The following is a 26,425-nucleotide window of genomic DNA, read 5'->3' as shown; positions in this document are numbered from 1 at the left end:
GTACCTGCACCCCACTGAGAATTTGTTTCAAGCATCACTTGCTCCAGGAAACCATTCTTGACCACCAGTCTAGACTAAGGTGAACCTTTTCCTCAAAATTTGTATATCCCTGAAATTGAGCTGTGTCTCTCAATTGGTGGATGTCCACCATCAGCATTTTTTCTTCCTTAGTGATACATAAAACAATTGTGCTTCTTACAATGGACACCTCAGATTTAGATACACTGTGATATGTATCTTCGTAGAATTGGTTTCCCTGAATATTTGTCTCTGTATTAGGGTCCATCTTGTCCTCTGTACCTTAAACTCTGTTAGTCCTAAAGTAATGTCTTTCTGCACAACTTTATATCTGGGACATCTAGTATACCATAGTTGCCTAGTGCACAACATGCCCCATTAACTATGTGTTGAATAAAGGTAAGTCCTGTTATCACTGTTCACAGAGGAGACTCAGAGAGGAAAGCAGCTGATCTTGAGTCATATGGCTAGAATGTGACTGAGCTGGGAGTGGGCTCAGGTCTGACTTACGTTCCAGGCCAGTCTCCCAATCATTGCCCTCTGCCCATCTTTGCAGAAAACTCAAAGAACTTCTTTGATCACAAGGCAGAACTATCGATCTTGCTTGGGATATGAGGACAACCTACAGATCAAAACTCAGCTAATATTCATGCTGGTGGGAAGTCCAAAATGTTTTTCTTCTGTACATGTATCTTTCTACTTTCTGCCCACAGGGATCCCAAAAGGAGCTGTTGAATTTGACTCAACAGGATTATGTGAACCGCATAGAGGAGCTCAACCAGTCGCTGAAGGACGCCTGGGCCTCGGACCAGAAAGTGAAGGCTCTAAAAATAGTCATCCAGGTCAGGTTGAGTGATTTTTTTTTTTTTTCCTCCAGAATTTCCTTTGTAAATCTCCTTTGTGGATAATTAGGGTTTTCAGAGGCCTGCCTTCAGGGTCTTACCCTAATTTTTTCACCTGTTCCATTTTCACCTACCTCCTGTGAAAGTCCATGATTATGAATCAGTGTTTTTTATGCAGTGGCTAATCCCAGGGCCACCATGTGCAGCTGTATAGATTATGCACTGTGTAATTCCAGGAAATTTCACCCTAGATTACAGAATTACTGATGTCCCCCTAGGGTTGTGCAGTTTGTTGGCCCTGTTACAGCCCCTGACACATTTATGATCTGTATAGACTAAAGATTGAGCAACTGTGTTTTGGGTTTTCTTGACTAGATTTTCTTTGTATCTTTGGGACCAATGGTTGTATGTTCCTAATGTATGCATTTTGGGGTCATGTTCTGTATAATGATGTGGTATAGACAATGTGTTTATAGTGTCAGAGGTACATTTGTTGAGTCCTGTTGATCCATGACAACTTTTGGATCACAAGAGCAAGTTCTATAGGGAAAACAGCTTATCCTGTCTCTTGAATCATAAAAACATCCTGTCTTGGCAAAACGTGTCCGGAAGTACACTATACAAGGAATGATGTATACATTATGATTTTCAGAGCAGAGGTAACAGAATTGCTGAACAGCCATTTTAGTTCAGAAGTACTAGCTCTCATTCTTGTTTATTGTCATGGGAATGTGACATTTGTTTTCTTACCTTTTTTTCTGGAGGAGGGTTAGGAGAGTCTGAGAGTCTTTACACTGGGTACTTGAAAGCGTTTAGGATGACACTTTGTATGGCAGGTACTATTTATTTTGGTGTTCATGAGAGAGGCAAACCCAAGCCCATTTCCCTTCCATCACAGTTGTTAGCTGACAAAGTAAATATCTGAAGGTTTCTCTCATCCTGGCGGCACATGATGGAGGTTGCTTGCTGAGTGGCTCAAGTGAGAAAATACCTAAACTAACAAGAGCTTCTTCAAAATATTTTCGTTGGCAACATCTCTCCATAGAGTTTTGTAGCACAGAACTGTGACTTCTAAGAGTTTTACATCTGGAGGAGATTTGATTCATGTGTACCCAAAGAAAAGAACCATAAAAGTGTTTAATTAACTCCACATCTGGTGAATAGTAATTATTTGACTTTCAGTACTTTAAAGACTACCTTCTTTATCCAGAAAAAGCTGGTGAAGGTGCAGAGTATGGAGAAAGGAAACACAGTTCCCTTTATTTGCTCTGTAGTGAGATTTTACTTTATCAACTTTATTGAGATAATTTACATGTCCTAAAATTCACCATTGTAAATGTACAATTCAGTAATTTTTAGTAAGCTTACAGAGTTGCACAGCTATTCCACAATCCAGTTTTAGAACATTTTCATAGCTACTGCCACTTTCAGCTCCAGAAAAACCACTGATCTGCTTTCTGATTCTGTGAATTTACCTTTCCTGGACATTTCATATACGTGGGGTCATTCTTTTGCCTCTGGCTCCTTTCACTTACCATGTTTTTGATGTTCATCCATGTTGTTACATCAGCAGTTTGTTTTTTTCCCTGCAGAGTAGTATTCCACCGCAGGCATAACCACGTTTTTCTTATCTATTAGTAAGTTGGTGGCCATTTAGGTTGTCTGCACTCTGACCATGATGAATAATGTTGCTGTTTACAGTGGCATACAGGTCTTCGTGTGGGCATATATTTTCATTTTTCTTAAATAGACTCCTAGGAACGGGATTGCTAAATAATATGGCAAGTTTATGTTTACCTTTTGGAGGAATGGCCAGTTTGCTTCCCAAAATAGCTGCTCCATTTACATTCCCACCGGCAGTGTACAAGGATTCCAGTTCCCCTGTATCTTCTCCATCACTCGTTTCATTATTGTCTGTCTTTTTGATTTTAGCCATCTGATTGGGTGTGAAGAGGTATCTTCTGCCATTTTAATTTGCATATCCCACCTGACTAATGATGTTGATCATCTTCTCATTGGTCATTTTTATATTTTCTTCAGTGAACTGTCCATTCAAGTCTTGCCCATTTGAAAAGTCATTTCGTTTATCTGCTTTGCCGAGTTGTAACAATTTTTTATCCTTGATATAAATTCTTTATCAAATACATGATGTGCATGTATTTTTCTCCTAGTCTGTGGCTTGTCTTTTCATTTTCACAATGTTATCTTTTGAAATGTGGAAGTTTTTAATTTTAATGAAGTTCAGTTTATCAGTTTTCTCCTTTTTGGCCCGTGCTTTTGGAGTTGTATCCAAGAACTATTTGCATAACCCAGGGTCATGAGAATTTCTTCCTATTTTTTCTACAGTTTTTTAGTTTTAGCTCTTACATCTAGGTTTATGGTCCATTTTGAATTATTATTTTGTATGTATAGTGTGAGTCTCTAAATTTATTAATTTTTTTTTTTTTTTTTTGCTTATGGATATCCAGTTGTCTCAGCAATATTTGCTGAAAAGACTTTCTCCTGTTGACTTATCTTGGCATCATTGTCAAGTCAGTTGGCCATAAATGTAAGGGTTTATTTCTGAACTCTCAATTCTATTCCATAGATCTCTAAGTGTATCCTTAAGCCAGTACCACCCGTCTTGATCTATAGCTAGCTTTATGGTAAGTTTGGGAACTAGGTAGTATAAGTCTGTTAACTTTTTCTTCTTTTTCAAAATTGTTTTGGCTCTTCTGGGTCTTTTGTGTATCCATGTGAATTTTAGGATCAATTTCTACCAAAAAAAACCAAAACCAAAACCTTCTGAGATTTTGATAGGGATTGTGCTGACCCTCTAGATTAGATGGAGAGATTTGCCATTTCCTTCTCCAGGAGAATTCATCTACCGATGCATAAATTATGTATCATTCATTCTGTTGATGAGTTTCCAGTTCTTTCCTTTTCTTTTTCCTTTTTCATTATTATGAACCATGTGAACACTAGTCATGTTTGCTGGTGACCATGTAAAGTGTTTCCCTAATGAAGGCCCATACCTGAAGGTAGAATAGCTCAGGTATACGGCGTGTGCCTCGTCCACATTTCCAGATGATGCCAAGTTATGTTCTGCAGTAGCTGTGCCAGCCTGCACCGTAGTGGCAGAGTGTGAGCGTCTGTGCTGTGCAGCAGCCTACCAACATTTGGTATGAGCAGACTTCCTATTTTAATTTTTCCAATTTAGAAGGTAATAAAATCATATTTTATTGTGATTTTAATTTGCAATTCCCTGATTATAATAAGATTGAGCATCTCTTCAAATGTTTATTGGCCACTGGGGTTTCTTTTTCTGTAAGTTGCCTTTTGTTGATTCCTTTTGCTCATTTTTCCATTATGTTATTTGTATCTTTCTTACAGATTTTTAGGATTTAAAAAATATGTGTTCTAGGCAATAACTCTGATTAGTCTGCTTCCTTCCTTCTTTCCTCCCATCCATCCATCCATATAGTCATACATTTTTAGTACTCAATCATAGGTTATCTTCTAATTTATTCATTTGCTTTGGTTCAAATTTTTGTTTTTTAATTCCAACTTAGTTTTTGAAATTGTGTTTCCTTCTAGAATATCACTAATTGGCAACAAATGAAAAACATTCCTTTAGTATTTTTTCTGCAGTGTTGATAAATTCGATAGCAAGTATTTCAGGCAGGTAATTAACTAGTCAGTTGCTCAGGAAATGTTTATAACAATGGTTCTCAACCTTGGCTGTGCATTAGAATCACTTGGGAGCTTTAAGAAATCCTGTTTTCCAAGCTGAACACTGGAGCTGCTCAATCAGAATCCCAGGCACTGTTATTTCACAAAGTTCCCTAGGTTATTCTGAAGCTGAGAATCCCTGGTTTGTAGAACGCTTATTCCATTCAGAGGGTAGTACAGATTGTGGATTTCATGAGCCCAGTGTGTCCTGGGCTTGTGTGAGTGCAGCACCTGGAGCTCTTGTTTAAAATGCTGATTCCCTGGTGCCTCCACGGGTGGTTTGGACCAGTCGGTTTGGAGATGAGCAGGAACTCTGTTTTAATACATACCACGGGGTGCCTGATTTTTATTAGTTTAGGAAACTGCAGCAAAGCTTTAAAAAAAAAATAGCTGTGGAATCTTCAAAATAGTGACTTCAATTTATAACATTATATGACTTTAACTTTGGATTAAAAAACCTTATATTCTGTGACACCAGCTGGGGAGACAAATACATGCAGTGTTGGGAATCGCCAGCTGTGTTTAATTTGAAATCTTCTGTTTGAATTCTCTCTCCCTCCCTCCTCACCACGGGCAGTAACTCATCTCTGAGGGGCTCTGGTAGAAACTCAGGAGATATCACATCCCTAGGAACCAAGCGCTGTGTACTGTAAACAGTCTCTAAGATTCAGAGCTGTTTGTTTTCTCCAAGCCCTGAAGTCCCATGGGGTAATTGTTTAAGTTGGAGCTCTCATAAAGGGCATGTGAAAAACATAAAGCAAGGTGTCAGGAAATGGAGCTCTGTGTACATACAAATGCCACGCTTGGTGTCGATGCCATTGTTTTCACAGCTTACGTTCCTCTCACCTCCAACCTCCAAATAACATCTGGGCTATGAGAGGTTGCTTCACAAACTGGACACATTGTTTACTTTTAATTATATAATGCTAGAGAGAAACTTGATAAATCTAATAATTTAGATATTGGGTAACAAAGCCAAACTGAAAACACATGTCAGTCTACATCTTGATAAGGTGAACTTTCTAGCCATTCACTGCACATTGAAAGTGCATACATATGAAAGGACTCTTTCTAAATGTCCAAATAGCTTTGGTTTTTACATGACATTTTTTTATCTCTGATAAACTGTGGCAAGGTTATCTAGTTCCTTATCCAGACTTTTGAATCTGTAAAGACTTCAGGGTATCACTTTGAATTCTTCAAAGTAGAGATAGATTTTTGTTTTTGATTATACGAGATGACTTCATCTGGGGTGTTCGGGGCCACGTTGTGTGGCTGTAATCTGGTTTGAGTCCTGAACATGTCAGTGACCTTCTGGCGTAGGTGATGGTGGAGGGATTGAGCAATTTCCTGCAAACCCAAAACATTCCTGGTGTTGCAGAGCACAGTTCCAGAGAAACATGTAACTCTTTGAAACTTGTCCAGTTTCCTTTTAGAAGGAAATTTAAGAGTGAGTATAAATAATAGATGCTAGTGTAAGAAGCCCTGGAGAACCGATGGGCTCATTTCATAGAAAAGAACATTTAAGAATCAAGACTATTCTGAAATAAACCAGAGGAGGCCATACTGGAAAGATGGAGTCACCTGCAGGGATGCTGGCTGACTTTCCTGGTGGCTACATATTGCTCCTAGTTCAGACCCTCTGGATAAGATTCCTGAGTTGTGGCTTTTCTGGAGGCAGGTGATGGTGCCTTTCCTCAAGAGTCGACTCCCTTTGTCAAAAGCACAGTGGTATTTCTTGTAATTATACCTCCAGAGATTAGCACCAGGCCTGGCCCATGGTAAAAACCTGCACTTGTCTATAGAAATCCTTTACTTTCCAGGCTTGGAGTGTTTCAACCCAGTCAGACATGACAGAGTGACTTTTCTCTTCTCTTTTTCTAGTGCTCAAAGCTTCTTTCGGACACAAGTGTTATTCAGTTCTATCCAAGCAAATTTGTCCTTATCACTGACATACTCGATACATTTGGTAAGTACTAGTCTTATTCATCTTAAATCTAAGAAGTAGTTTGATTGCCAGAAGTTGGATGGCTGAGTTGCTTTAAAATAGGTTCTGTTGTGGTTTCATTTTTGAGGTAAGTACGAGGGAAATCAAAACCCCCACCCTTACCCTTGCTCCCGTGCTGTTTTTGAAAGAATTTTATTTTTTTTTAACTTGATTTTTATTGGCGTATAGCTGCTTCATAATGTTGTGCTTGTTTCTGCTGTGTAGCAGAGCAAATCAGCTACACATACACATGTATCCAGTCTTTCCCAGATTTCCTTCCTATTTCAGTCACCACAGAGCGGTGAGTAGAGGCCCTGTGCTACACGGCAGGTTCTTGGCTGTCTATTATATATATAGGTGTGTGTGTGTGTGTGTGTGTGTGTGTGTGTGTGTGTGTGTGTGTGTGTGTGTGTGTGTGTGTGTGTGTGTGTGTGTGTGTGTGTGTGTGTGTGTGTGTGTGTGTGTGTGTGTGTGTGTGTGTGTGTGTGCGCGCGCGCGCATGTGCACATGTGCGTGCTCATGCACTCATTTGCTCAGTTGTGTCTGACTCCTTGTGACCCCGTGGATGGACTGTAGCCTGCCCAGCTTCTCTGTCCAGGTCATTTCCTAGGCAAGAATACTGGAGTGGGTTGCCATTTCCTCCTCCAGAAAGAATTTTGAATTACTTGTTTCTCCCCTTCTGATAGGCTAGTAAGGTGAGTGAGCAAAGTGAGGTGGGCTGGGGAGCACGCGTCCTATCGAGGCCTTGATCCACTGCCAGCCAGCTCCTGGCATCTGGAACCCACTTTGTTCAGAACTCAGCCCGGCATCTCTTCCCAGCCCTTCCCCACCCACGCTGGGTTTCTGTCCTAGGGAACGGCAGCACCATGCACCCTGTTGCCCACTCTGGAAATCTGAGCATCTTCTCGCCATGCCCCACGCACAATCCATCACCAAGTTCTTCTCTTCAGCCTCCTCAGTTTCTCCCCAGTACTCCATTTTCTGTCTTCTCTGTTGAAACCTTAGTCTAAGCCGCCAGCCTCTGCCCCGTGGATGATGGCTGCAGCTCCTGTGAGGTCTTCCTGCCTCACTGTGGCTGCCCCTTGTCACGTGCTTAACCCCTCAAGCCAAATGGTCTTTGGGAGCCCAGCAGAGAGATCTAGATGGAAGAGATTAACCAGGAGTCCCTTGGAGAAACAGGAGGTCTCCATGCTGCTTCTCGTGGTCAATGGCCAAGACATCATGCCATTAGCAGTTTGCCCAGACCATGTAGCCTGTGGGCCGTAGTTGACGTTCAGCAGTGAGGTGCCCTGCAAGAACTAGGAGATAGTCTCCTTCTGAGAACTGAATGCGGAGGAGGTTGGCACATAATGTTAGCTGTCTTGCCAGTGGGCTCCCAACCTGGCAAGTCTAGCCTGTAACCCATTGAAAGGTCAAATGTGTTAGGAAACAAAATGTCATTCAGAGAGACCATATATTTCTATGTAGGAGACCGAGGACCTGAGTGTATTAACTGGAACAAGTGATAGAGAAACTAACTCATACTAGTCTTGGAGAAGGGAGGGTATTTATCGGCTTATGTTGAAATGTCCAGGGGTCATTTCTGGCTTTAGGTATAGCTAGATTCAAGAATCCAACCAATATCTTCAGAATTGTGGCTTTTTCTAGTACTTTTTCTTGGGTTGACTTCATTCTCAAGCTCCACAAGGTGTCCCCAGCTTCTATCAGCTTTGCTGCTAGTAGTCCCAGGAGAAGGAAGAAAATTCTAGCCACACTTGCCAGCAGAAGTCTTGGAATTCATCTCATTGATCTGGCTTGGATCACTCGTCAGTCCCTGAGCCAGTTATGGGCTCTGGAGGAGGGAGTGTGCAGATAATCCAGAGTTCAGATACCCCAAAGAAGAAAGGTTGATGCTCTTTCCAGGAGAAAAGGGAATGGGAGCTAACTGAGCCAGGAAGAGACATCTAGGATCTTTGGGTTCAGATGATCCGGGGCGGTGGCGGGGTGGGTGTTGGGCGCTCTGCTGGGCACTGACAGTGTCAGCAAATAGGAAACAAAAATCCAGGCCTTGGTGGGCTGTGCCACAAAGAGGAGATTTACAGAATACATAAGTAAACCTGATTGTATATTAGATGAGGACTGGTGCTATGGAGGGAAAAAACTCCAAATCAAAGCAGTGGGTGGAGGTGGGCTGCACTTTTAAATAGGGTGGTTGGAGGAGGCCTCACTGAGAGGTTCATGTGTGAGCAAGTCCTTGAAGTACGTGAGAGATGAATCACATGCTGGCAACGTGAGGCCAGTTAGGACCAAGGAATAGCCAGTGCAAAGGCCCTGGGGTAGGAGCAGTCCTGGCAGCTTTGGAGAACTGAGGCCAGGGTGCTGCTGCAGGCTGTGTGGAGTGGTGGTGAGGGGATGGGGACAAGGCCAGAACCTGGGGGGCCATGTAGGCTGTTGAAACAACTTGGGCTTTGACCTGGAGGACATGAGGAGCCACTGAGGTGTTATGTAGAGTAAGTGCAAGTTCTGATTTAGTTTTTAATGTGCTTCCTCTGACTGCCGTGTTGAGACTAGATTGTAGGGCAAGGGCGGGGCAAGGGGCCCAGTTGTGAGTCCAGTGCAACATTTCAGGTAAAAAATGAGGGTGGCAGGGACCTGGGGAGGCAGTGGGGATGGAAGTGGGGGGTAGTGATCCAGAACAGACAGGCGCTTTAGGCTCTCAGAATAGACATCAGTTACACACCCCTTGGGCCTCAGCTTGTCCTCATGCCCAGCTTGCCTTCAGGGAGCGAGGGTGTCAGTCAGCCAGAGAGGCTGGTAGCTGTGTCTGTTGACGGTTCTGTTCTCATGGCGAATTGACACATTGACCTTCTGGTTTCCCTCGCCAGCCTCCTGCAAGTCTCTTTTGCCTGAGTCAGCATCCCTGGGCGAGACTAGTTCCAAGAGGCCGATGAGCCCGCAAACCTGGCCAGATCCAGATATTAACCCTGTGAGAATTTGGGGCAGTCATTCTGTCAGCCTCTGTGGTGGCAGCCCAACCCCATACCTCAGCCAGCAGGACTGAGGTATGGTGTAGATGCCTGCTGTCCTTGCTGTATTCTAGGAATTAGCTGGGCTGGGGGTTGAGAATAACGGTGAGAAATCCTCAGCAAATAAGGGTTTTCTTTGGGCCTGACTGTTTCAGGTTCTTTAGTGATATTCAGTCACGCCGTCTTTATAACAGCTCTGTGAGGTAGGGTCTGTGATTATCCCAGAGAAGGCAATGGCACCCCACTCCAGTACTCTTGCCTGGAAAATCCCATGGACGGAAGAGCCTGGTAGGCTGCAGTCCACGGGGTCACGAAGAGTCGGACGCGACTGAAGTGACTTAGCAGCAGCAGCTGTAATTATCCTCACTTCACAGATGAGGAGGTTGAGGCACAAGGATGTAAAGCAGCTCATCCACTTCCCCAGGGTAGTGAGTGGCAGAGCTGGGGCTCAAATTGAGTTCTCTCTGAGCAGTTAGAGCACCTGCTTGATTGCTCTTCAGTTCAGTTCAGTCGCTCAGTCGTGTCCAGCTCTTTGCGACCCCATGAACCACAGCACGCCAGGCCTCCCTGTCCATCACCAACTCCCGGAGTCCACCCAAACCCTTATCCATCACTTGGCTTATGGGGGAAATTCTCTCTATGAAAACTACAAGTGCGTGTAGCCTTGACCCAGCAACTCACCTCTGGGAATTCATCCCCGCAACCCGAGTGACCGTCCAGAGGGGACCAGTTAAACAGAAGATGACACATCTGTGCACTGCAGCACTAGGAGCCCCTGAGGAGTGAAGCCGTGCTGTGTCCCGGTGTGGAAGGTACCCAGGTTATGTCGTTGGGTGAAAAACTCAAGATGCAGAACAGCCATGAGAGTATGTTCCATTTTGTGTAAGAAAGGACGGAAAGTTAGAACACTTGCTTCTTGTCACTTGTGTTTGCCTAAAGAAACATTAGGAGGATACTCAAGAAACTAGTAAAAGTGCCTTCCCCCCCCACCCCCACCCCGGCCCCCCTCCAAACGAGGGTGGTCCAGGCAGTGAGCATCATTCGGTACCTCCTGTAGCCTTTTTTAATTTGGAACGGTGGGCATGTTTCCCCTATTCAAAGGATTCCCAGAGGCACCCTTGTCTGGATCTGTTGTGAATAGCTTTCCTCAGGCCTGCGAGGCAGCCTGCATGTTTAGGGGCTGCGTGTTACACTTTGGGGCTAGAGAGCCGCTCTCACCTTTTACAAAGGGGGCGGGCCTCGCTTGCTTGAGTGGCAGCTCGGAGTGCGGAGGTCCATTGTGCATGTGTCCCTGTTACCCTCGGCTCCACAGGAACACGTGCTACTGTTGGGGGGCAGGTGGTTTGTGGTGGTGGACGAGGCGTGGGAGCGTGGGAGCATCCAGCTGGGTGGGGATGCGGGACACCGCCCTGGGCGTCTGCAGTGCGCAGGCGTGGTGGTGCTTTTGCTGGGACTTCCCTGGAGGCAGTGAGCGCAGAGCTGGAAGCTGGGCTCTGGCGTCTCTCTGCCTGCATTCCTTGCCTATCCTCCAGGGTGGTGTGAACCTGAGCCTTGGTCTCTTCACTTGTGGAATGGGAAGTGGAATTTCCCATTGTGAAGTTCCCGCACCTTCACTTGTGGAATGTAGACCTTGCCTCTGGGAACTTCTGGGGAGAACTTTAATTGGGAGAATGTGCAGGAAGCACATGATGTCTGTCCCCCTCTAGGAACTGGCAGGGTCAATGTCAAAGTAAGGTGCTCAGAAAATGTTAACTGTTGTCACTGATCTCTTGTATTTCAGTGTCCTTGGTTTATAAGAAAGTGAATCAAGAAAGGAAAGGAATCTAGGATCAGGTGTTATTTCTCAAAATAGTTGTCCACTAACTTAACAATGATGTTGAAGCTGAAACTCCAATACTTTGGCCACCTGATGTGAAGAGTTGACTCAATTGAAAAGACCCTTGATGCTGGGAAAGATTGAGGGCAGGAGGAGAAGGGGATGACAGAGGATAAGATGGTTGGATGGCATTACCGACTCAATGGACATGAGTTTGGGTGAACTCTGGGAGTTGGTGATGGACAGGGAGGCCTGGTGTGCTGTGGTTCACGGGGTCACAAAGAGCTGGACATGACTGAGTGATTGAACTAAACTGAAGTTAAAGGAAAACAAATGTTCACCCAGCACTTTTGGATGAAAATGGTTTAGTAGTTAAAGGCCCCTTAGAATATGAAGGTGAAATACAAAAATGTCTTTTAAAAAAAAAAAAAAAAAAGAAGGCCGGTTTTGGAGAGATGGTAAGCTTTTTGTGGAGTAAAGGCATTGGGTTCTCTGAAGTCGGGTCCACACACCCGAGGAGGTATGAGAAGTCACGGCTGCCCAGCGTGGCCTGCTGTGCTGTGCGCATGCAGTCCCAGTGCTCGGAGTTCCGTGCTCATCATCTCAGGAGGCCTCTCGGCATCAGATGTGGCTGCCTTGGAGAGGCTGTGACTGCAGGTAACCAAATGCTTCCTGCCAGGAGGCCAAAGGCAGGTAGCTTTGAGAACTGGGGCTTGATCCCTGAGGCTTCTTAGGAACTTCTAAATTGAATCCATGGTTTGGAGCTGTGGTTCTCGTCTTCAGTTACATACCTGGAGAGCTTTAAGAACACTTCCAGTGGCCAAGCTGTGCCCCAGATCATTTACATTAGAACCTCTGAGGACAGATTCCACACGAGCATATTTTCAAGTGCCTCAGGGGCTTCCCTGGTGGTTTAGTGGTAAAGAATCCGCCGGCAGTGCAGAAGATTCGGGAGACTCAATCCCTGGGTTGGGAAGATCCCCTGGAGGAGGAAATGGCAACCCACTCTAGTATTCTTATCTGAAGAATTCCATGGACAGAGGAGCCTGGTGGGCTACAGTCCATGAGGTTGCAAAGAGTTGGACAACCAAGTGGCTAACACTTTCACTTTCAGCCTATCAGATGTGTTGGAGAGTCTCTTGTGGAGACCTTGAGGAGGTGGCTCACCTTGGGAACGGGTACTAGCCGCTGCAGTCCTGGAAGGTTCCCCTTGGCGTAAGCCCTCTTGGAGGTTGCCATTGACCCCACCATAGAGCCTGTAGGTCCCAGGCTCTGCTTGTTTCTTTTTGAAGTAAAACTGACCTGCGTTAGTTCCTGTCATATAACACAGTGATTTCAAAATCATCTCCACAATAAGTCACTAGTATTTATCATGATATAAAGATAACACGTAGTTATTGACTATATTTCCCATAACTACATTTCATACGCATGAGTCATTTATCTCCCTCATTGTTTCTCTCCTTCCCCTCCTCCCTGGCAACCACCTGTTTGTTCTTTGTATCTATTCCTCTGTGTTATTTTTTGTTTGTTTGCTTTTAGATTTCTCATATAAGTGAAAGACAGTATTTGTCTTTCTCTGTCTGACTTACTTTGCCTGGTGTAAGTGAAGGATCACTTTTCTGCCTCTTCACAGAAAGTGTGAAGTTCCCTGTTTTAATTAAAATCTTAAAGAATCATGGCTTAAACATTGGGTCCACTAGGTGGCAGCATAGTCTCACAAGTTGAAGCTCATCCTGGAGATGGCACCATCTCTGTCCCTAATTAAGAAATGTTAATTTAGTGTTTGCACCTGAAGGGCATGATGCTGACACCATATGTCCTTTTCTCCCCAGGGAAGCTGGTGTACGAGCGCATCTTTTCCATGTGTGTGGATAACCGCAGTGTCTTACCAGGTAATGTCATAGCTGTTCCAACGGGTTTCATTCTGCCCTCAAGTCAGGGTAAGAAGGTTTATATCAATCAAGTCAGGATTTATTGAGACCTGAAATTTTTTTTGTGTTAAAAGTTAAAGAAACACTGTTACAGTTTTTTGATCATCTCAGTCTTTGAAAAGCAGCCCAGCTAGGGATTTGAGCAAGTAATTTGAATCTGCAAGAATGAAAAGGTCCTATGATTAGATTCAACTGACCTTTTATACCAACTTAAATTTCTCTGCTGCTTGACATTTTAATATTTTTCCTATATATCTTTCCTAAGAAGCAAATTGCTTTATAGAGCTAATTTTATATTAAAGAACAATGTCAAATAAATCAAAAATAACAGATACTTTGCATCTACAGTATATGCCCAGTGATATTTGCATTAAATTTATTGCTGCTCAATTTTGAACTCTCAGGAGGTTATACTGGGACAATGAGATCACAAATTCATTTTGTCACATAAATGAAAGATGACGATGAGGCTAGCACGGAACTCTCAGCAACAGCATCCATTCTCTCTTACTCCTCCTTCTGAGTTCCTAGCACTGCCGAGAGGAAGCGTGCTTATCTGTTCAAGTTAGAACAACAGACTGTCTTCACTTTCATCCCACCTCCTCCTGCTCCTGCTTCCCTGGAGGATGAAGTGATGGCATCAGACAGACCTGTAATTCGACTTTTCTTTTTGTCTGTTAATCTGTCTTGTCTTGTCTTTCTGGTTTTCTTTTTCTTTTTTGTCTTTCTCTCTCTGTGTCTCTCTTTTGCTGTTTCGTTCATTGTCTCTTTTTTTTTTTCTCTCTTTCTGGTTTCTTCTTTTCCTTCCTTCCATCATCCACGTTGTTAAAACTAGTTAATATGCACATTTCTCAGAAAGCAAGACAGAACTCTACAGACCTTTAGGGCTAGAAAAGCTCTTTGGAATCACCTCGTCTCATTTTAAGGGGGCCCCACCCAGTGGGAAAGAGCTAGGAACTTGGCACAGTCCTGCCACCAGCAAGTGAGAGCCTGGCTCTGAGTGCTGGACCTGCAGCATCCATTATGCTGCACAGTTGGTCCCATGAGGCTCTTGTGCACTAGAGATTGACCAGTCCAAACTGAGATATGCTGTGAGTATTAAAAAAAAAAAATGTTGGATTTCAGAGGCTTAATGCAAATAAGCGACCATGAAGTAGCTCCCTGATTTTTAAGTTTACATGTTTACATATTGAAATGATATTTAGATGAATTAGATTAAATGAAGTATATTTTAAAATTACACGTTTTTGTTTTAGCTCTTTGAATGGGGCTCATGTGGTATTTTCATTGGATAGCACTGCACTCCACCCTCCCCTCCACCACATTCCCACCTGCAATGGTTTTTAACAGCTCCTCACACATTCTAGGCTTCTCAGGACTGGGAGGCAGGGGCCAGCCTGATGGAAAGGCCTTCTCTGTCAGCTTAAGGATTTGGCAAATTTGGTGCATTTATTTTACACTTGCCAGTGTTTCTTCCATGTGCTATATCAGCAGCAGTAAACTCTCAGCCTGCAGGCAGAATTAAACCCAATTAGGTGTTTTCTTTGGCTACAAGAATATTTTTTAAAATGCTATTTGGTATAGTTTCTACTTCTTCCTGTTGTTGTATACCTGATTAGAAATGTTTATATTACTTGCCTGGCCCCTAGGGGCATTTATGTTCATACCTACTGCAATAATTTTCCTTCCTGTCAGTTTTCACTAACTATACCAACAACATTTTAGGGCTAGTTAAGGAAAAACTGGGCTTCCCAGGTGGCTCTAGTGGTAAAAAACCTGCCTGCCAATACAGGGGATATAAGATGCAGGTTCGATCCCTGGGTTGGGAAGATCCTCTGGAGGAGGGCATGGCAACCCACTCCAGTATTCTTGCCTGGAAAATCTCATGGACAGAGGGCCTGGTGGGTCCATAGGGTCCCAAAGAGTCCAACACAACTAAAGCAACTTAGTATGAATGCACGCAAGGAAAAATTACTAATAGCTTTCTCCCTACTTGAACTCTAGAACTATGAAAGTTCAAAAAAAAAAGGCTATTTTCATATTCACTTTTAGTTCTTATCTAAATGTGCTAATTAATTAGCATGTTTATTACTAAATTCTTGCCTCCCCAAATACTTGTTTTTTTTTAACCTTGAATTGGGCTTTTGTTTTCTTGAAAATAATTTCATTTCTTCCCTTTCAGTTAAAATCTTTATCTGCATGTATGTTCTGTTTCCTAGAACCTGAAAAGGAGAGGGGCAAACTTTTCTCAAAAATGTCTTTAATCTTGGGGATGACTCTTAACAATAATTATAAAGAAAACCTTTGAAATCTACTATGCAGAATTCTGCCTAAAGAAATTATGTGTAGAGAGAAGTCTGGTGGCATGTGTACTGATTCTTTCCATTTGAATCAAGTTCAGACCGTGATCTTAGTATTTGAGCCCTTTACCTTCAGGAGCTTTAACTGAAGCATAGCTCTTACCGGTTTGGAAAGATACTGATGTCCTTTGGATTCACAGAAAGTACATGCTGCTAGATATGGTAATTTTCCCCCAACATTTCTTCATCCAGCATATGAGTGAAGAGAGCTTGTACTCTAAGTGGTAAAACAATTTCATTTCCATCTTGGGATGAGTAACTTGGGTTTCTTGTGTTGTGGTTCTCCTCATTAGCCGTGGGCATTCCTGTCTTTGGTTTTCCCTGTGGCTGATACAGCCACCTCTGGATAAGCGGTGTCCTTAGCTGACCTGGCCTTTCAGGTCATCATATTAAGATGACGTGGCACCCCTATGAACCCTGTTACATAAAAAGACGTCTCACTTCCAGGGTCGAGACTTGATAAATGGAAGAGAACCAGACTCACTGGTCTACTCCCTTCTCTTAAAATATCCACAGAAGTTCAGGGTTGAAAAAAGGAGCCCATAAAGGAAAAATAAGTGGGAACTGGAAGAAAATGTCTCAGCTCTTCTTTACATTGAAGCCTCTTCTTAATTAATTTCCAGATTCTAAATCCATTCTCCATGTAGCAGCCCAGGTGCTGAAGTGTAATTGATGTCATGTCATTCCTTTGCCCAGAGCTCTTCAGGGAGCTTCCGTCACACTTAGAACTCCCAGACTTCTCGCCAAGGCTGCAGCCCCTCATGACCTGGCCACTTCTCCCCTTCCTCTCGCATCTCTTCGGGTCACTTTCTTGTTCTTTGACCAGACCCACTGGAATGTAAGCTTCATGAGGTCAGGGTCTCTCTTGTGTGCTGTGCTCTCTTATCTCCCTGGCCTAGAATACCACTTCTAGTTGGTTCCTGAGACGTCTGTCGTGAGCAGATGAAGTAATGAAATGTACTATTGAGCTTGCTATAACATTTTTTTCTTCCCATTTTATTTACTTTTTTCTGTAAGACTTTAAAGTCCTGCATAACATAATCCTTTTCCTAGATGATCTCTTGAACTGGAAGGAAAATCTAAAGCCTTGGTATTGCATATGTGGATTATTGCATAGCTGGCTGTTGGTGTGTACACGCAGGACATCTTGCCTTGGTGTGATGTCCCACCCTCCCTGGCAGCCCGATTCCGTGTCATCTCACCCTTTGCTGCACCTCCGTTCCCTTAACTGGAAAGCAAAAGTTTTTAGTAGATGACCTCAGAGACTTATTTTTGCTTTTGGGTCTCAAGTCACATGATTTAGTCACATTAAGGGAAATTAACCTCACCCCTCCTCTGTTTTCCAAAAGGCAAGATTGACAAATGAATTTAAGAATAGCCCTTATCTTTTCCTATCTAGATCTCTTGGAACTTGAAAAAAAGTTACTTTTAAGTACATGGATTCAGGCCAGGAGAGGAAAAATGGTAATTTCCCTTCTCTTAGAAAATGGCAAGTGAAAAAATTCTCCAATGAATGAAGCATGCCAGAACATCCAAAAATAGATAAATACTTGAGATTGCAGTTCTGAAATATCTGCAGTTGTGATTACTGACTGTTCTCTGCTAGTGAAGTACCTAGAATTTTATTTTTTGCTGATTCCATAGATATTTTGATCAATTTAATGGTGTACCACCAAGTAGCAGAAAGTAGAACCAGGGAAGAAAAATGACTCACTGAGCAACATGATGAGGGCGACAGGCTAACATTCTTTTCTTAGGTTCTATAGTAATCAGTTTCTCCTGTCTTGGTTGAATCCTAGAAGTGTAAAGCACGCCAAGGGGTTGGATCGGGTTCCGGTTTGTGCAGAAATCATTTAAATGTGAGAGTTCAACAGTAGCCTTCTTGGTGTTGAATAGTTTTTTGTCTGTTTGTTTTCATTTTTCTGTACTCTTTTCCATTTCTTACGAAGATGTATGTCCTTGATTGGGCTTGGTCATCAGTTCCAGAAAACTCAAAATCACAGTAAAGAGAATCACAGCTGGCAGCCAGCCTGTGGTGCCAGCCATCTTGACTTCTCTCTTGCTCTTGTGGTTCAAGATGGTTATGGAGGTTCCGGCCTTTGTATCTGCATTCTTGCCAGCAGGAAGGAAGAAGAAATGAAGATCAAGCCCCTTCCCTTGGAGCTAATTCCTTGCACTCCTGTATATATCCTGGGACCTGAACTTGGTCACATGGCCACACTGAGCTGCAAGGATGGCCATATGCCCAGCAGAAAATGAGAGTCCTATTATTAAAGAAGAAGAGAGCAGATAGTAGGGGAAAGTAGCATTTTTGTCATAAGGTGACTCAAGTCTTCAAGTGGTATGGCAGCCTAACTCTGATTTCTCACCTCAGGGTCTTGATTTACCATACATGTCAGGTCCACGTGATGTTTAAAGCACAAACTTCTATCACATTTCATGTTACAGTTGCAGGTTCCTCGAGCATCTGGAATTCTCAGCAGTATCACTGTAACACCAAGAGCCTCTGGATTAAATTAAAGGCAGTGGCTAAGAATATAGGCTGTGGAGCCAGACTGCCTGAGTTGAATTCTAGCTCTTACGTCTGCTTGCTCTGTGCCCTGGGGAAGTCCCTAAACTTCGCAGTGCCTCACTCTGTGTCTGTGAAAGAGGACCTTAAGAGTACATGACTTGGAGGGCTCTTGTGGGGACTGAGTGGGCTGATGTCTGTAAAGTGCTCTGAATGGCGCCTGCCCCTTAGAAAGCCTCTGTGTGTCAGCTATCATCGTCACTGGTTGTTTCCTAGTAATAATGATATTTGAAAGGAAAGCCATGGAAGGACTGGGCGCCCCACCCTTCTGCTGCACTGTAACTGTTTTCTGTCCCAGGACTCAGAGCAGCTGTAACAGATCCCAAGAATTAGGAAGGCTGATGGGTATTATTTTTGTTTTACAGATCACTTCTCTCCAGAGAATGTAAATGACACAGCCAAAGAAACATGCTTAAATTGGTTTTTCAAGATTGCTTCCATCAGGGAACTCATTCCAAGATTGTATCCTTTTTTTCTGTCTGATGATTTTAAAGATAGGCTGCAAGAGTTACACTGTTAATAGAGGTTATGTGATAGGCTGCCCTGAGATTCCTGTTGAAAATGGGGTCCTGTTAGGGTCGCTCGCCTGGAAGCACAGCGCCAGCCACACTGTCCAAGAAGCCCTTGGACTCTGGCTTTCTCCAGTTCTCTGGAGAGAGGGACTTTGACTATGGTGCTGTGTACCAGGCTTTTGTTTCCCTGAAGAACATTCCCACATTAATTTTCTCAATTAAAATGCTTCGAGGTTTTTTAGTTTATGTTTTCTCTGGTCTCAAGACCTTGAAAGGAGCAGGGTCCAACTTCTCTGCACAAACACCAGTGTTGAAGAACAGACAGTCTGACTTATACACAAAAGGAATATTACTTCTCTAAGTTTCATCCTTTCCTCATAAAGCCTCAGTTGGAAGTGCTCAAAACCCAGTTTAAATTTCAGCACGTAATCATAAATCAGTGTATAATGTTTTCCAAATTTTAATTTAAATAAGAATAAAACCTTGAAAACCAAATGTAGAAACCACAAGCCACTCACTGACTTAATTCTTTGGATTGTCAAGAGCTGTCGTGGCCCCTCTCCTGAAGATACACCTCGTTCTCCGTGAACAGTTAGGCTATTCCCCGTAGGGAACAGGCAGTCTGGAAAATGTCTTCCTTAACGGAATGTTTTTGTAGCTATGTGGAAGCTTCCATCCTGAAGTGTAACAAGTTCCTCTCCAAAACGTAAGGCTCTTCTTAAATGTCCAGAGCCATACATTTCCAAAAAATTTCTGTCTTGCACACGCCTTTGCGAATGGTGCTGCAGTAGTAGCTATCAATCTTTGACTGCTTACTGTGTAGCAGATCTGGTGTTAAGCACCTTCCATCCATTTTCTCATTTAACCCAAATGAAAACTTAATGAAATAGAGATCACTTTTTAAACTCTGTTTTACCGAGAAGAAAACTCAAGCTGGGAGAGGTTGGTTGACTAGCTCATGGAAGATCAACTGGATTTGACATCCTAGCTCTGCTGTTACTGGCTGTGTGGTCCAGAGAAAGTTACTTAGCATCTCTGACCCCCGGTCTCCTGGGTGAACAAGCCCCGTGAAGGGGGTCTGTGAGCGTTCGTGGAGCTGCACACCACACTGGGAGTGGCCCCCATGGGCCCTTGTTCAGTGTCTTTGTGGCTGCTGTCCAAGATGATGAAGAGGTCAGAGATGTCAGAACGAAAAGCCCTTGCCCCTGAGCCCCCTGCTACTCTGGGTCACCTCGGATGTTGTTTTGAGAGTAGTTTTGCAGAGCCAGGAGAAACCAGGTCCGCTTTCTGAGTGGTGTTGGACACCATCTAGATAACTCCTCAGAGCCACGGGCTGACTTGTGCTCTGAGTTGGGTTTAACATGTGTACCAAGTGTGTTTGATTGAGATCTGGGGATGCCTGGGGGAGTTTTCATTCACCAGTTGGGGGAGAATAAGGCTTGGGGCAGAGGGAAGTCCCATGTGGCTGGAGGAATAAGGAAGTCACAGTTCACTTTGAGGGGGATGCTGGGGTCAGGCGTTAAGAGTGGGTGGAGCACGGCAGTAAATCTATGCCAAAGGAATATAGATAACAGCCGAAATATCAAGAAGGGCGAGGTGTGACCTAGTGACCTGTTGATGGATGATAACTGGGGATGGGACAAAAATTGTTAAATTAGTAAAAGTGACCTCAAAAAGGAAAAAAGTGAAGATTAGACTCCAGCACTGAAAAGATGGTAAAGATGAAAGAAACCATTCAAAAAATGAATTATGGCAAGAGAGAAAGACTTGGTACATGGCCTTAGACAACGTCAGCTTTGACCTTGGTTTGTTTCTGAAACCTGATTTTGCCCCCCTACCTTTAGGCAGTCTAAATGTAGACTTTTGGGTGTAAATGCTGCTGTCTTTTCCTCTCTCGCAGGGGGATTTCAGAGTGTCTGCCGCGGCTGACATGCATGGTCCGGGGCATCGGGGACCCACTGGTGTCGGTGTACGCCAGGGCCTACCTGTGCAGGGTGAGACCACCACGTCCTGCCTCGTCCACTGTTCATGCTTCTCCCTCCCCGCCACCTCGGGAGTCACTGGACGAAGGACTTCATTAGCTGCTAATTTTAGAGCACAGCTTGTCCGCAGAAAGCAGGGCTGTAGGATTTCTGTTTAAAATTAATTTCTAAGTAGACCCACTTACCCGTAACTCTAATTAGGGTCATCATCTCACAAATGAACTGGGTTTCAGAACTAATTGTTTCTCCCTTCTTGCTGGGAAGGAGGCTCCCGAGGCCTTTCAGCTGAGAAGTTACTTCTCATTGACTCAAAATGTGCTTTCCCTTTGTCTTTTTGATTGTTTTTATCAGATTTGCGGTCTCTGTACTAAAGAGCGGCTCAGAGCGCTAGTTGGTGAGGGCTGTCTGGCAGGGAGAGGCTCTCCTGGTGAGGCAGGCATCAGGGTCTGTGTTGCCTGGCCTTGGAGGGCTGCTCTGCTGGGTTCAGATTGTAGGTCACTCAGCCTTTCTCTCCTCAAAGCACCTTGAAGCTCCTGCTTAAAACTAGTAAGTTTCCATTTATGAAAAATGCACCCTGTGGAGAGTTTACAGTCATTTTTCTTCAACTCACATGGGGCCATTGCCTCTTGTCACCTTTCATGGGAGTCCCCCTTACTGGTTCCTTCAGCATCGTTTACCTTCAGAGGGGTTATTTCCCCTATTCTGTAGGGTCTTGGTGAACCCCAGACTTCTTGAAGACAAAGCAACTGTTAGAGACCTATTCCTCTTTGGGACCCCATGGACTATACAGTCCATGGAGTTCTCCAGGCCAGAATACTGGAGTGGGTAGCCATTCCCTTCTCCAGGGGATCTTCCCAACCCAGGGATCCAACCTAGGTCTCCCGCATTGCAGGTGAATTCTTTACCAGCTGAGCCACTAGGGAGGCCCAAGAATGCTGGAGTGGGTAGCCTATCCCTTTTCCAGGGGATCCTCCTGACCCAGGAATTGAACCAGGGTTTCCTGCATTGCTGGTGGGTTCTTTACCAGGTGAGCTACTAGTGATCATCAGTACTATGAAATTAGAAGGTGAGGACTGCAGCCTTTGATCAGCTTCTTTTACCTGACATCTAGCATATGATAGCAGCCCTGTGGTCTGCAGTGTCTCAAAGAAATCAAAATCATTTCCCTCAGAGTGAGAAGCAGACATCCTTAGGAAGAATACTTTTTATAGGTCCATTCCCTAATAAAGGAGAAAAGAAAAACAAAAGAAAAAGCTTTCCAATTAAGGGCACCTGCTCCCTTGTAGTAACTGAGGCCAAAGTATTTATGCATTGCCATCTGCTTGAAACTGGCATAGATTTTTCATAGAAGGATATCAGATATATTTCCTCCAGCTTCAACTCTGTAGTATCATGAAGTTTGAATGCTCCTCCCTTGTCGAAGTTTGCTGAGGGCCTATTGTGTACAAAATTGGACTGGATCCTGTGGGGTGGGGTGGGGAGGATGTGAAGATAGCCTTGTTTGTGTGTTTGTGGTCTGTTGCCTTTCCTCTTGTAGCATTCTTTGAACTTACCTTCACATCAGTAGTAAAGACCTAGAATCTTAGTGTGTCTAATGACACACAGTTATATAGAAATCAGAAAGTGAGGGGAAAATTCATTCCCTGCAAACCTGCTCAGTTTTAAAGTTTGAAGAAAGGTACACAAGCTAGTGAAAGATATTTGTTGCATATAAAGTGCCTCCCCTGGAGGCTCAAATGGTAAAGAATCAGCCTGCAATGCAGGAGAAACTGGGTTTGATGCCTGAGTTGAGAAGATTCCTGGGAGAAGGGCATGGCCACCCACTCTGGTACTCTTGCCTGGAGAATCCCATGGACAGAGGAGCCATGGCTACGGTCCATGGGGTCGCAAAAGAGGTGGACACGGCTGAGCTGCTAACGCTTTTGTTCACTTTCACGTTTAGAGTACCTTTGCATGGCAGATGCAGCTCTAAAACTCTGGCAATGAGGAGAGATTACAGACACACCCCGGGAAAGCTGGGTGAGATGTCCTGTATCTGAAATCAGTTGTGCCAGTTCAGGCAGAGCACCCTTTCCTCTGGTTAGGTAGTTACTGAAAATCTTTTGATATAAAAAGAATAAGAGACAGTGTACAATAGTAAGGACTCTTTCAATTCCAAGTGGCAAAACCTCAGTTCATAGTACTCTGAAAGAAAGGTGGGGGATTTGTTGGTGCTCGCATCTGAAGAGCCTGGGGTAGTCCGGGCATGGCAGACCCGGGGACCCTGAGCCGTGTTGGGAGCTGTCTCCTTCCTCATGGCTCAGTTCTGCTCTCCTCTGGGTGACTTCAGTCAGCAGCTTTTTCTGTCCATATGGTGGAAAGGCTTCCATCCTCTCAACTTAGGAACCTCAGTGACAAGATTATCTTTTCCCCAGTGGTTCTAGCCAGTTTCTGGGCAGAATCTCATGGAACCACCTTGGGTCCTTAGTCCGTACATAAGCCAGTCACCGTGCCCGTGGGATGGGATATGCCTGCTGACTGAGCCTGGGTCACACGCCCACCCTGGCAACCCAGGGTTGGCTGGGTCCAGCTGCCGCAAACCTCTTTATCTGAGAGGTAAGTTTGAGTCCCCAAAGACAAATCCACTTTGCTGATTCCAGAAACAGAAAGAATGAGTGCCAGGGAGGCAGAAACAACAGATGGATACCATGAGTAACTACCCTTGCTACTCTAGGTAGAGATTTTTTCGACCTGAGCAGATTTCCAAGCTGCTCATTTGGTTTTATGGAAAGAGATAAACAAAACACAAAGGCAGTGAGTAGGCAGGGTGTGGGGGGTGCTCAGAGCTGTTTATTAAAGGAAAGTATGATTAACTCCTCTTCTAAGTCACAACCCCTTCAATTCATCTCCACTGCTTGTCCACTGGGCCTTTCTTTGCTGTCGCCTAACAGGTAATTATTGCTTTTTCTACGAAATGATCAGTGGAAGGAAACAATAGAATCAGAACACAGTAAAAATGGATCTGACAGTTGTTCATATTTTTTAAAATCCCTGCACTTGTCCTTGGAAGCATCTCCAACAGCTATAGAGAGCTGCCCCTGGAATTTACTGCCCCAGTGGATCTTGCATAATTTCCGTCAAAGGAATTCCTTACAGACATCTAAAAAACACCATTATTGTTAATCTTCATGACCTCTGGGTGGCTCTTGGGGGAGGTGAGTGGTAGAAATCTGTCCTCCCTGGAAGAAACCGGGTCCCAGAAAGCAACTCCTCTTACAAAGTTGTTTTTGTGCTAAAGCACCTGTGTGGAATCGAGGTGCATTTGAGGAACTCAGTTTAAGGAACCTTATGGTGCTTTGTTTTAAATCCATGTAGTCCCTGCCGTTTTTGTGATCTTTACTCTTCCATCCGACTCTAGAGCCCTGGCCACCGTCTCTGTGATTAGCAAATTTTTTTCTAATAAATATTCTGAAAATATTATATATCTTTTTAAAACAATGAATGAAGGAGTCGATGGATTATAGTTTTGTTAGGTGTCATGCTTGTGTAATAAAAAATTTTCTTAAAATACATCAAAACTTAGGTCTGCTTCCCTGACTGCCCAGCAAAGAATGAATCCGTATATTTTAACAATGCCCCAGTGAAGTCCCAGCTGACTCTCTTACATACCAGAATCTTGTTGCTTCATTTAATAAGTACAGCCACATGTGTGTTTATCATTTTTTAGAGAGGAAAAGAATGTATACACTGTCTTGAGAGTACATTTCTCCTTAGTGCCGTATTGATTTGTTCCCTTGGTCATCTGTTCAGAAATACTTTCATTACCTTTGGGAAATTGCGAAGATGATTACTGCAAATGTTGCCCTTTTTTTCATTAAAAATAGCTCCTGTGGTTTTTCTTATAAAAGCGAGATATGCTTGTTGAATAAGAAAATAAATAAAAAGAACGAAAGTTAACTTTCTGGACCTCTCTGTGCTTATATCTACCTATATGTGTATTTTTAATTTACAAAAATGCATCACACTGTATATGTTATTTGCAACCTGGTTTTCCACTGTCAAGTTTATTTCATTTTGTTTGGCTACAGGTGGGCATGGAAGTGGCTCCACATCTCAAAGAAAGCCTAAATAAGAACTTTTTTGACTTTCTCCTCACATTCAAACAGGTAAGAGAACACTATCAGAAGAGCCAATTGATGTGATAGTTACATGATCACAGATTCATAAAACCCAGTTGGTTTTCCAAGGCTAGATTGCCTTAGAGCTCTTTAGATGTGTAATCCCTAGAAAATTACACTCCCGTCTGTTACAGACAATTAAAATGTGTTGCTTGTACTGAACAAGCACAGGGGATTAATATGCATGTGTTAATAAGAAACGCCTGCAGTTGATCAGACTTCCTTCTTAGCATCTGCTGGGTCCGTTTTTATCAGGTTGCTGCTTCTCACAGCACACATTCCCAGAACAGCTCAGCCTGGTGACATGGGAAACTGTGTGTTTTTCTAGTTTAAAAAAACCTGAGAAGCCAGGCAGTTTCTCTCGGGGCCATTCAGATGCTTGCAGATACGCTCACATGTTCTTTGTTTGTTCTGTGACTTCCCCTCCTTTTCTGAGTGTTTCTTTGGTCTCCTGTAGATTCACGGGGATACGGTCCAGAACCAGCTGGTGCTCCAGGGCGTGGAGCTTCCGTCCTACCTTCCCTTGTACTCGCCTGCCATGGACTGGGTCTTCCAGTGTGTTTCCTACCACGCCCCCGAGGTAACTGCCCAGTGGCTTCAATGTGAAGTTCACTCCCCTCTTCTGTGTCAGAAGGACCCTAACACCTGAGTGCCCAGTAACGTCATCATCAGGGCCCTTTCACAGTGATTCACTGTTGTGTCTGATTCTGTGCTCAGCCCTTGTCCTGCATTGTGTGTATCCTAAGTGGTGGTTTGGCCTGCTCTTCACATGTGAGCCCTGGGCTCAGGGCGCCTGAATCTGAATCTCAGCTCTGTTACTTGGCAGCTGTTGTTACTAAAGCAGAGCTCAAGTCACTTGTCCCTAACCATGCGGCCTTTTTTCTTTATCGGTGAAAGGGGAGCAGTAGTAATTCCTGTTTTCTGGTCTATTGCGTGGATCAAACAAGACGGTCCATGTACAGTGCTTAGTGGAGGAGGGCCCCACACATGGTGCTTGCGTGTTTGTTGTGTCATTGGGATTGCAAATGTGGTTTTTATACCTGCACAAGAGAACTGGGAAAGAGTTAAGACAAAGTGTCACTGGAGGGCAGAGTTTGGATTGTTTTAACTTATTTTTCTTGCCCAATCAGTTTTTTTTAACTTTTCAGCAAGTATAATGCCTTGCTTATATTTTAATTTTTGCAAATCCTAAAGTATGAGGAGAAAAATAGGGCCATCTTGTATTCACCTAAAAAATAGGTGAATTTTTTATCGAGTAAATTGATTTTAAATCAAATCAGTTTAATAGAAGATTCTTTTGAAAACTTGTGGCCATTCTCTCTGATCATAAGGGTAGTCTCAGCCACCATATGCTTGCCCAGGCTCCCAGGAAGAAAAACCATGAACTTGACTGATTGAGCTTAATGACTGAAACCTATGAGCAAAACTGATGCATTTGAAAATAAGAACACTTATTCTTTTTCTCCTCAAAGAACAGTGAAATCGGATTAAAAACAAAGTACGTGTCATAAGGCATTCTTCCTTTTATTTTA

The 26,425-nt window shown here is 43.7% G+C and overlaps 1 protein-coding gene across 1 annotated transcript in view; it reads left to right on the top strand.

The window, feature by feature from the left end:
- VPS35L (VPS35 endosomal protein sorting factor like) overlaps window positions 1–26,425 on the top strand; it is a 124,642-nt gene that overhangs the window by 13,055 nt on the left and 85,162 nt on the right. Inside the window, exons 5-12 of the mRNA XM_068967220.1 lie at window positions 732–860; window positions 6,456–6,540; window positions 13,215–13,274; window positions 18,608–18,704; window positions 19,413–19,460; window positions 20,655–20,748; window positions 24,804–24,881; window positions 25,351–25,473. Coding sequence (XP_068823321.1) covers window positions 732–860; window positions 6,456–6,540; window positions 13,215–13,274; window positions 18,608–18,704; window positions 19,413–19,460; window positions 20,655–20,748; window positions 24,804–24,881; window positions 25,351–25,473 — 714 coding nt within the window. The remainder of the gene's footprint in view (window positions 1–731; window positions 861–6,455; window positions 6,541–13,214; window positions 13,275–18,607; window positions 18,705–19,412; window positions 19,461–20,654; window positions 20,749–24,803; window positions 24,882–25,350; window positions 25,474–26,425) is intronic.

The sequence above is a fragment of the Capricornis sumatraensis genome, chromosome 3 (genome assembly GCF_032405125.1).
Source record: "Capricornis sumatraensis isolate serow.1 chromosome 3, serow.2, whole genome shotgun sequence".
Lineage (NCBI taxonomy): Eukaryota > Metazoa > Chordata > Mammalia > Artiodactyla > Bovidae > Capricornis > Capricornis sumatraensis.
This window is presented reverse-complemented; position numbering and strand designations above follow the sequence as displayed.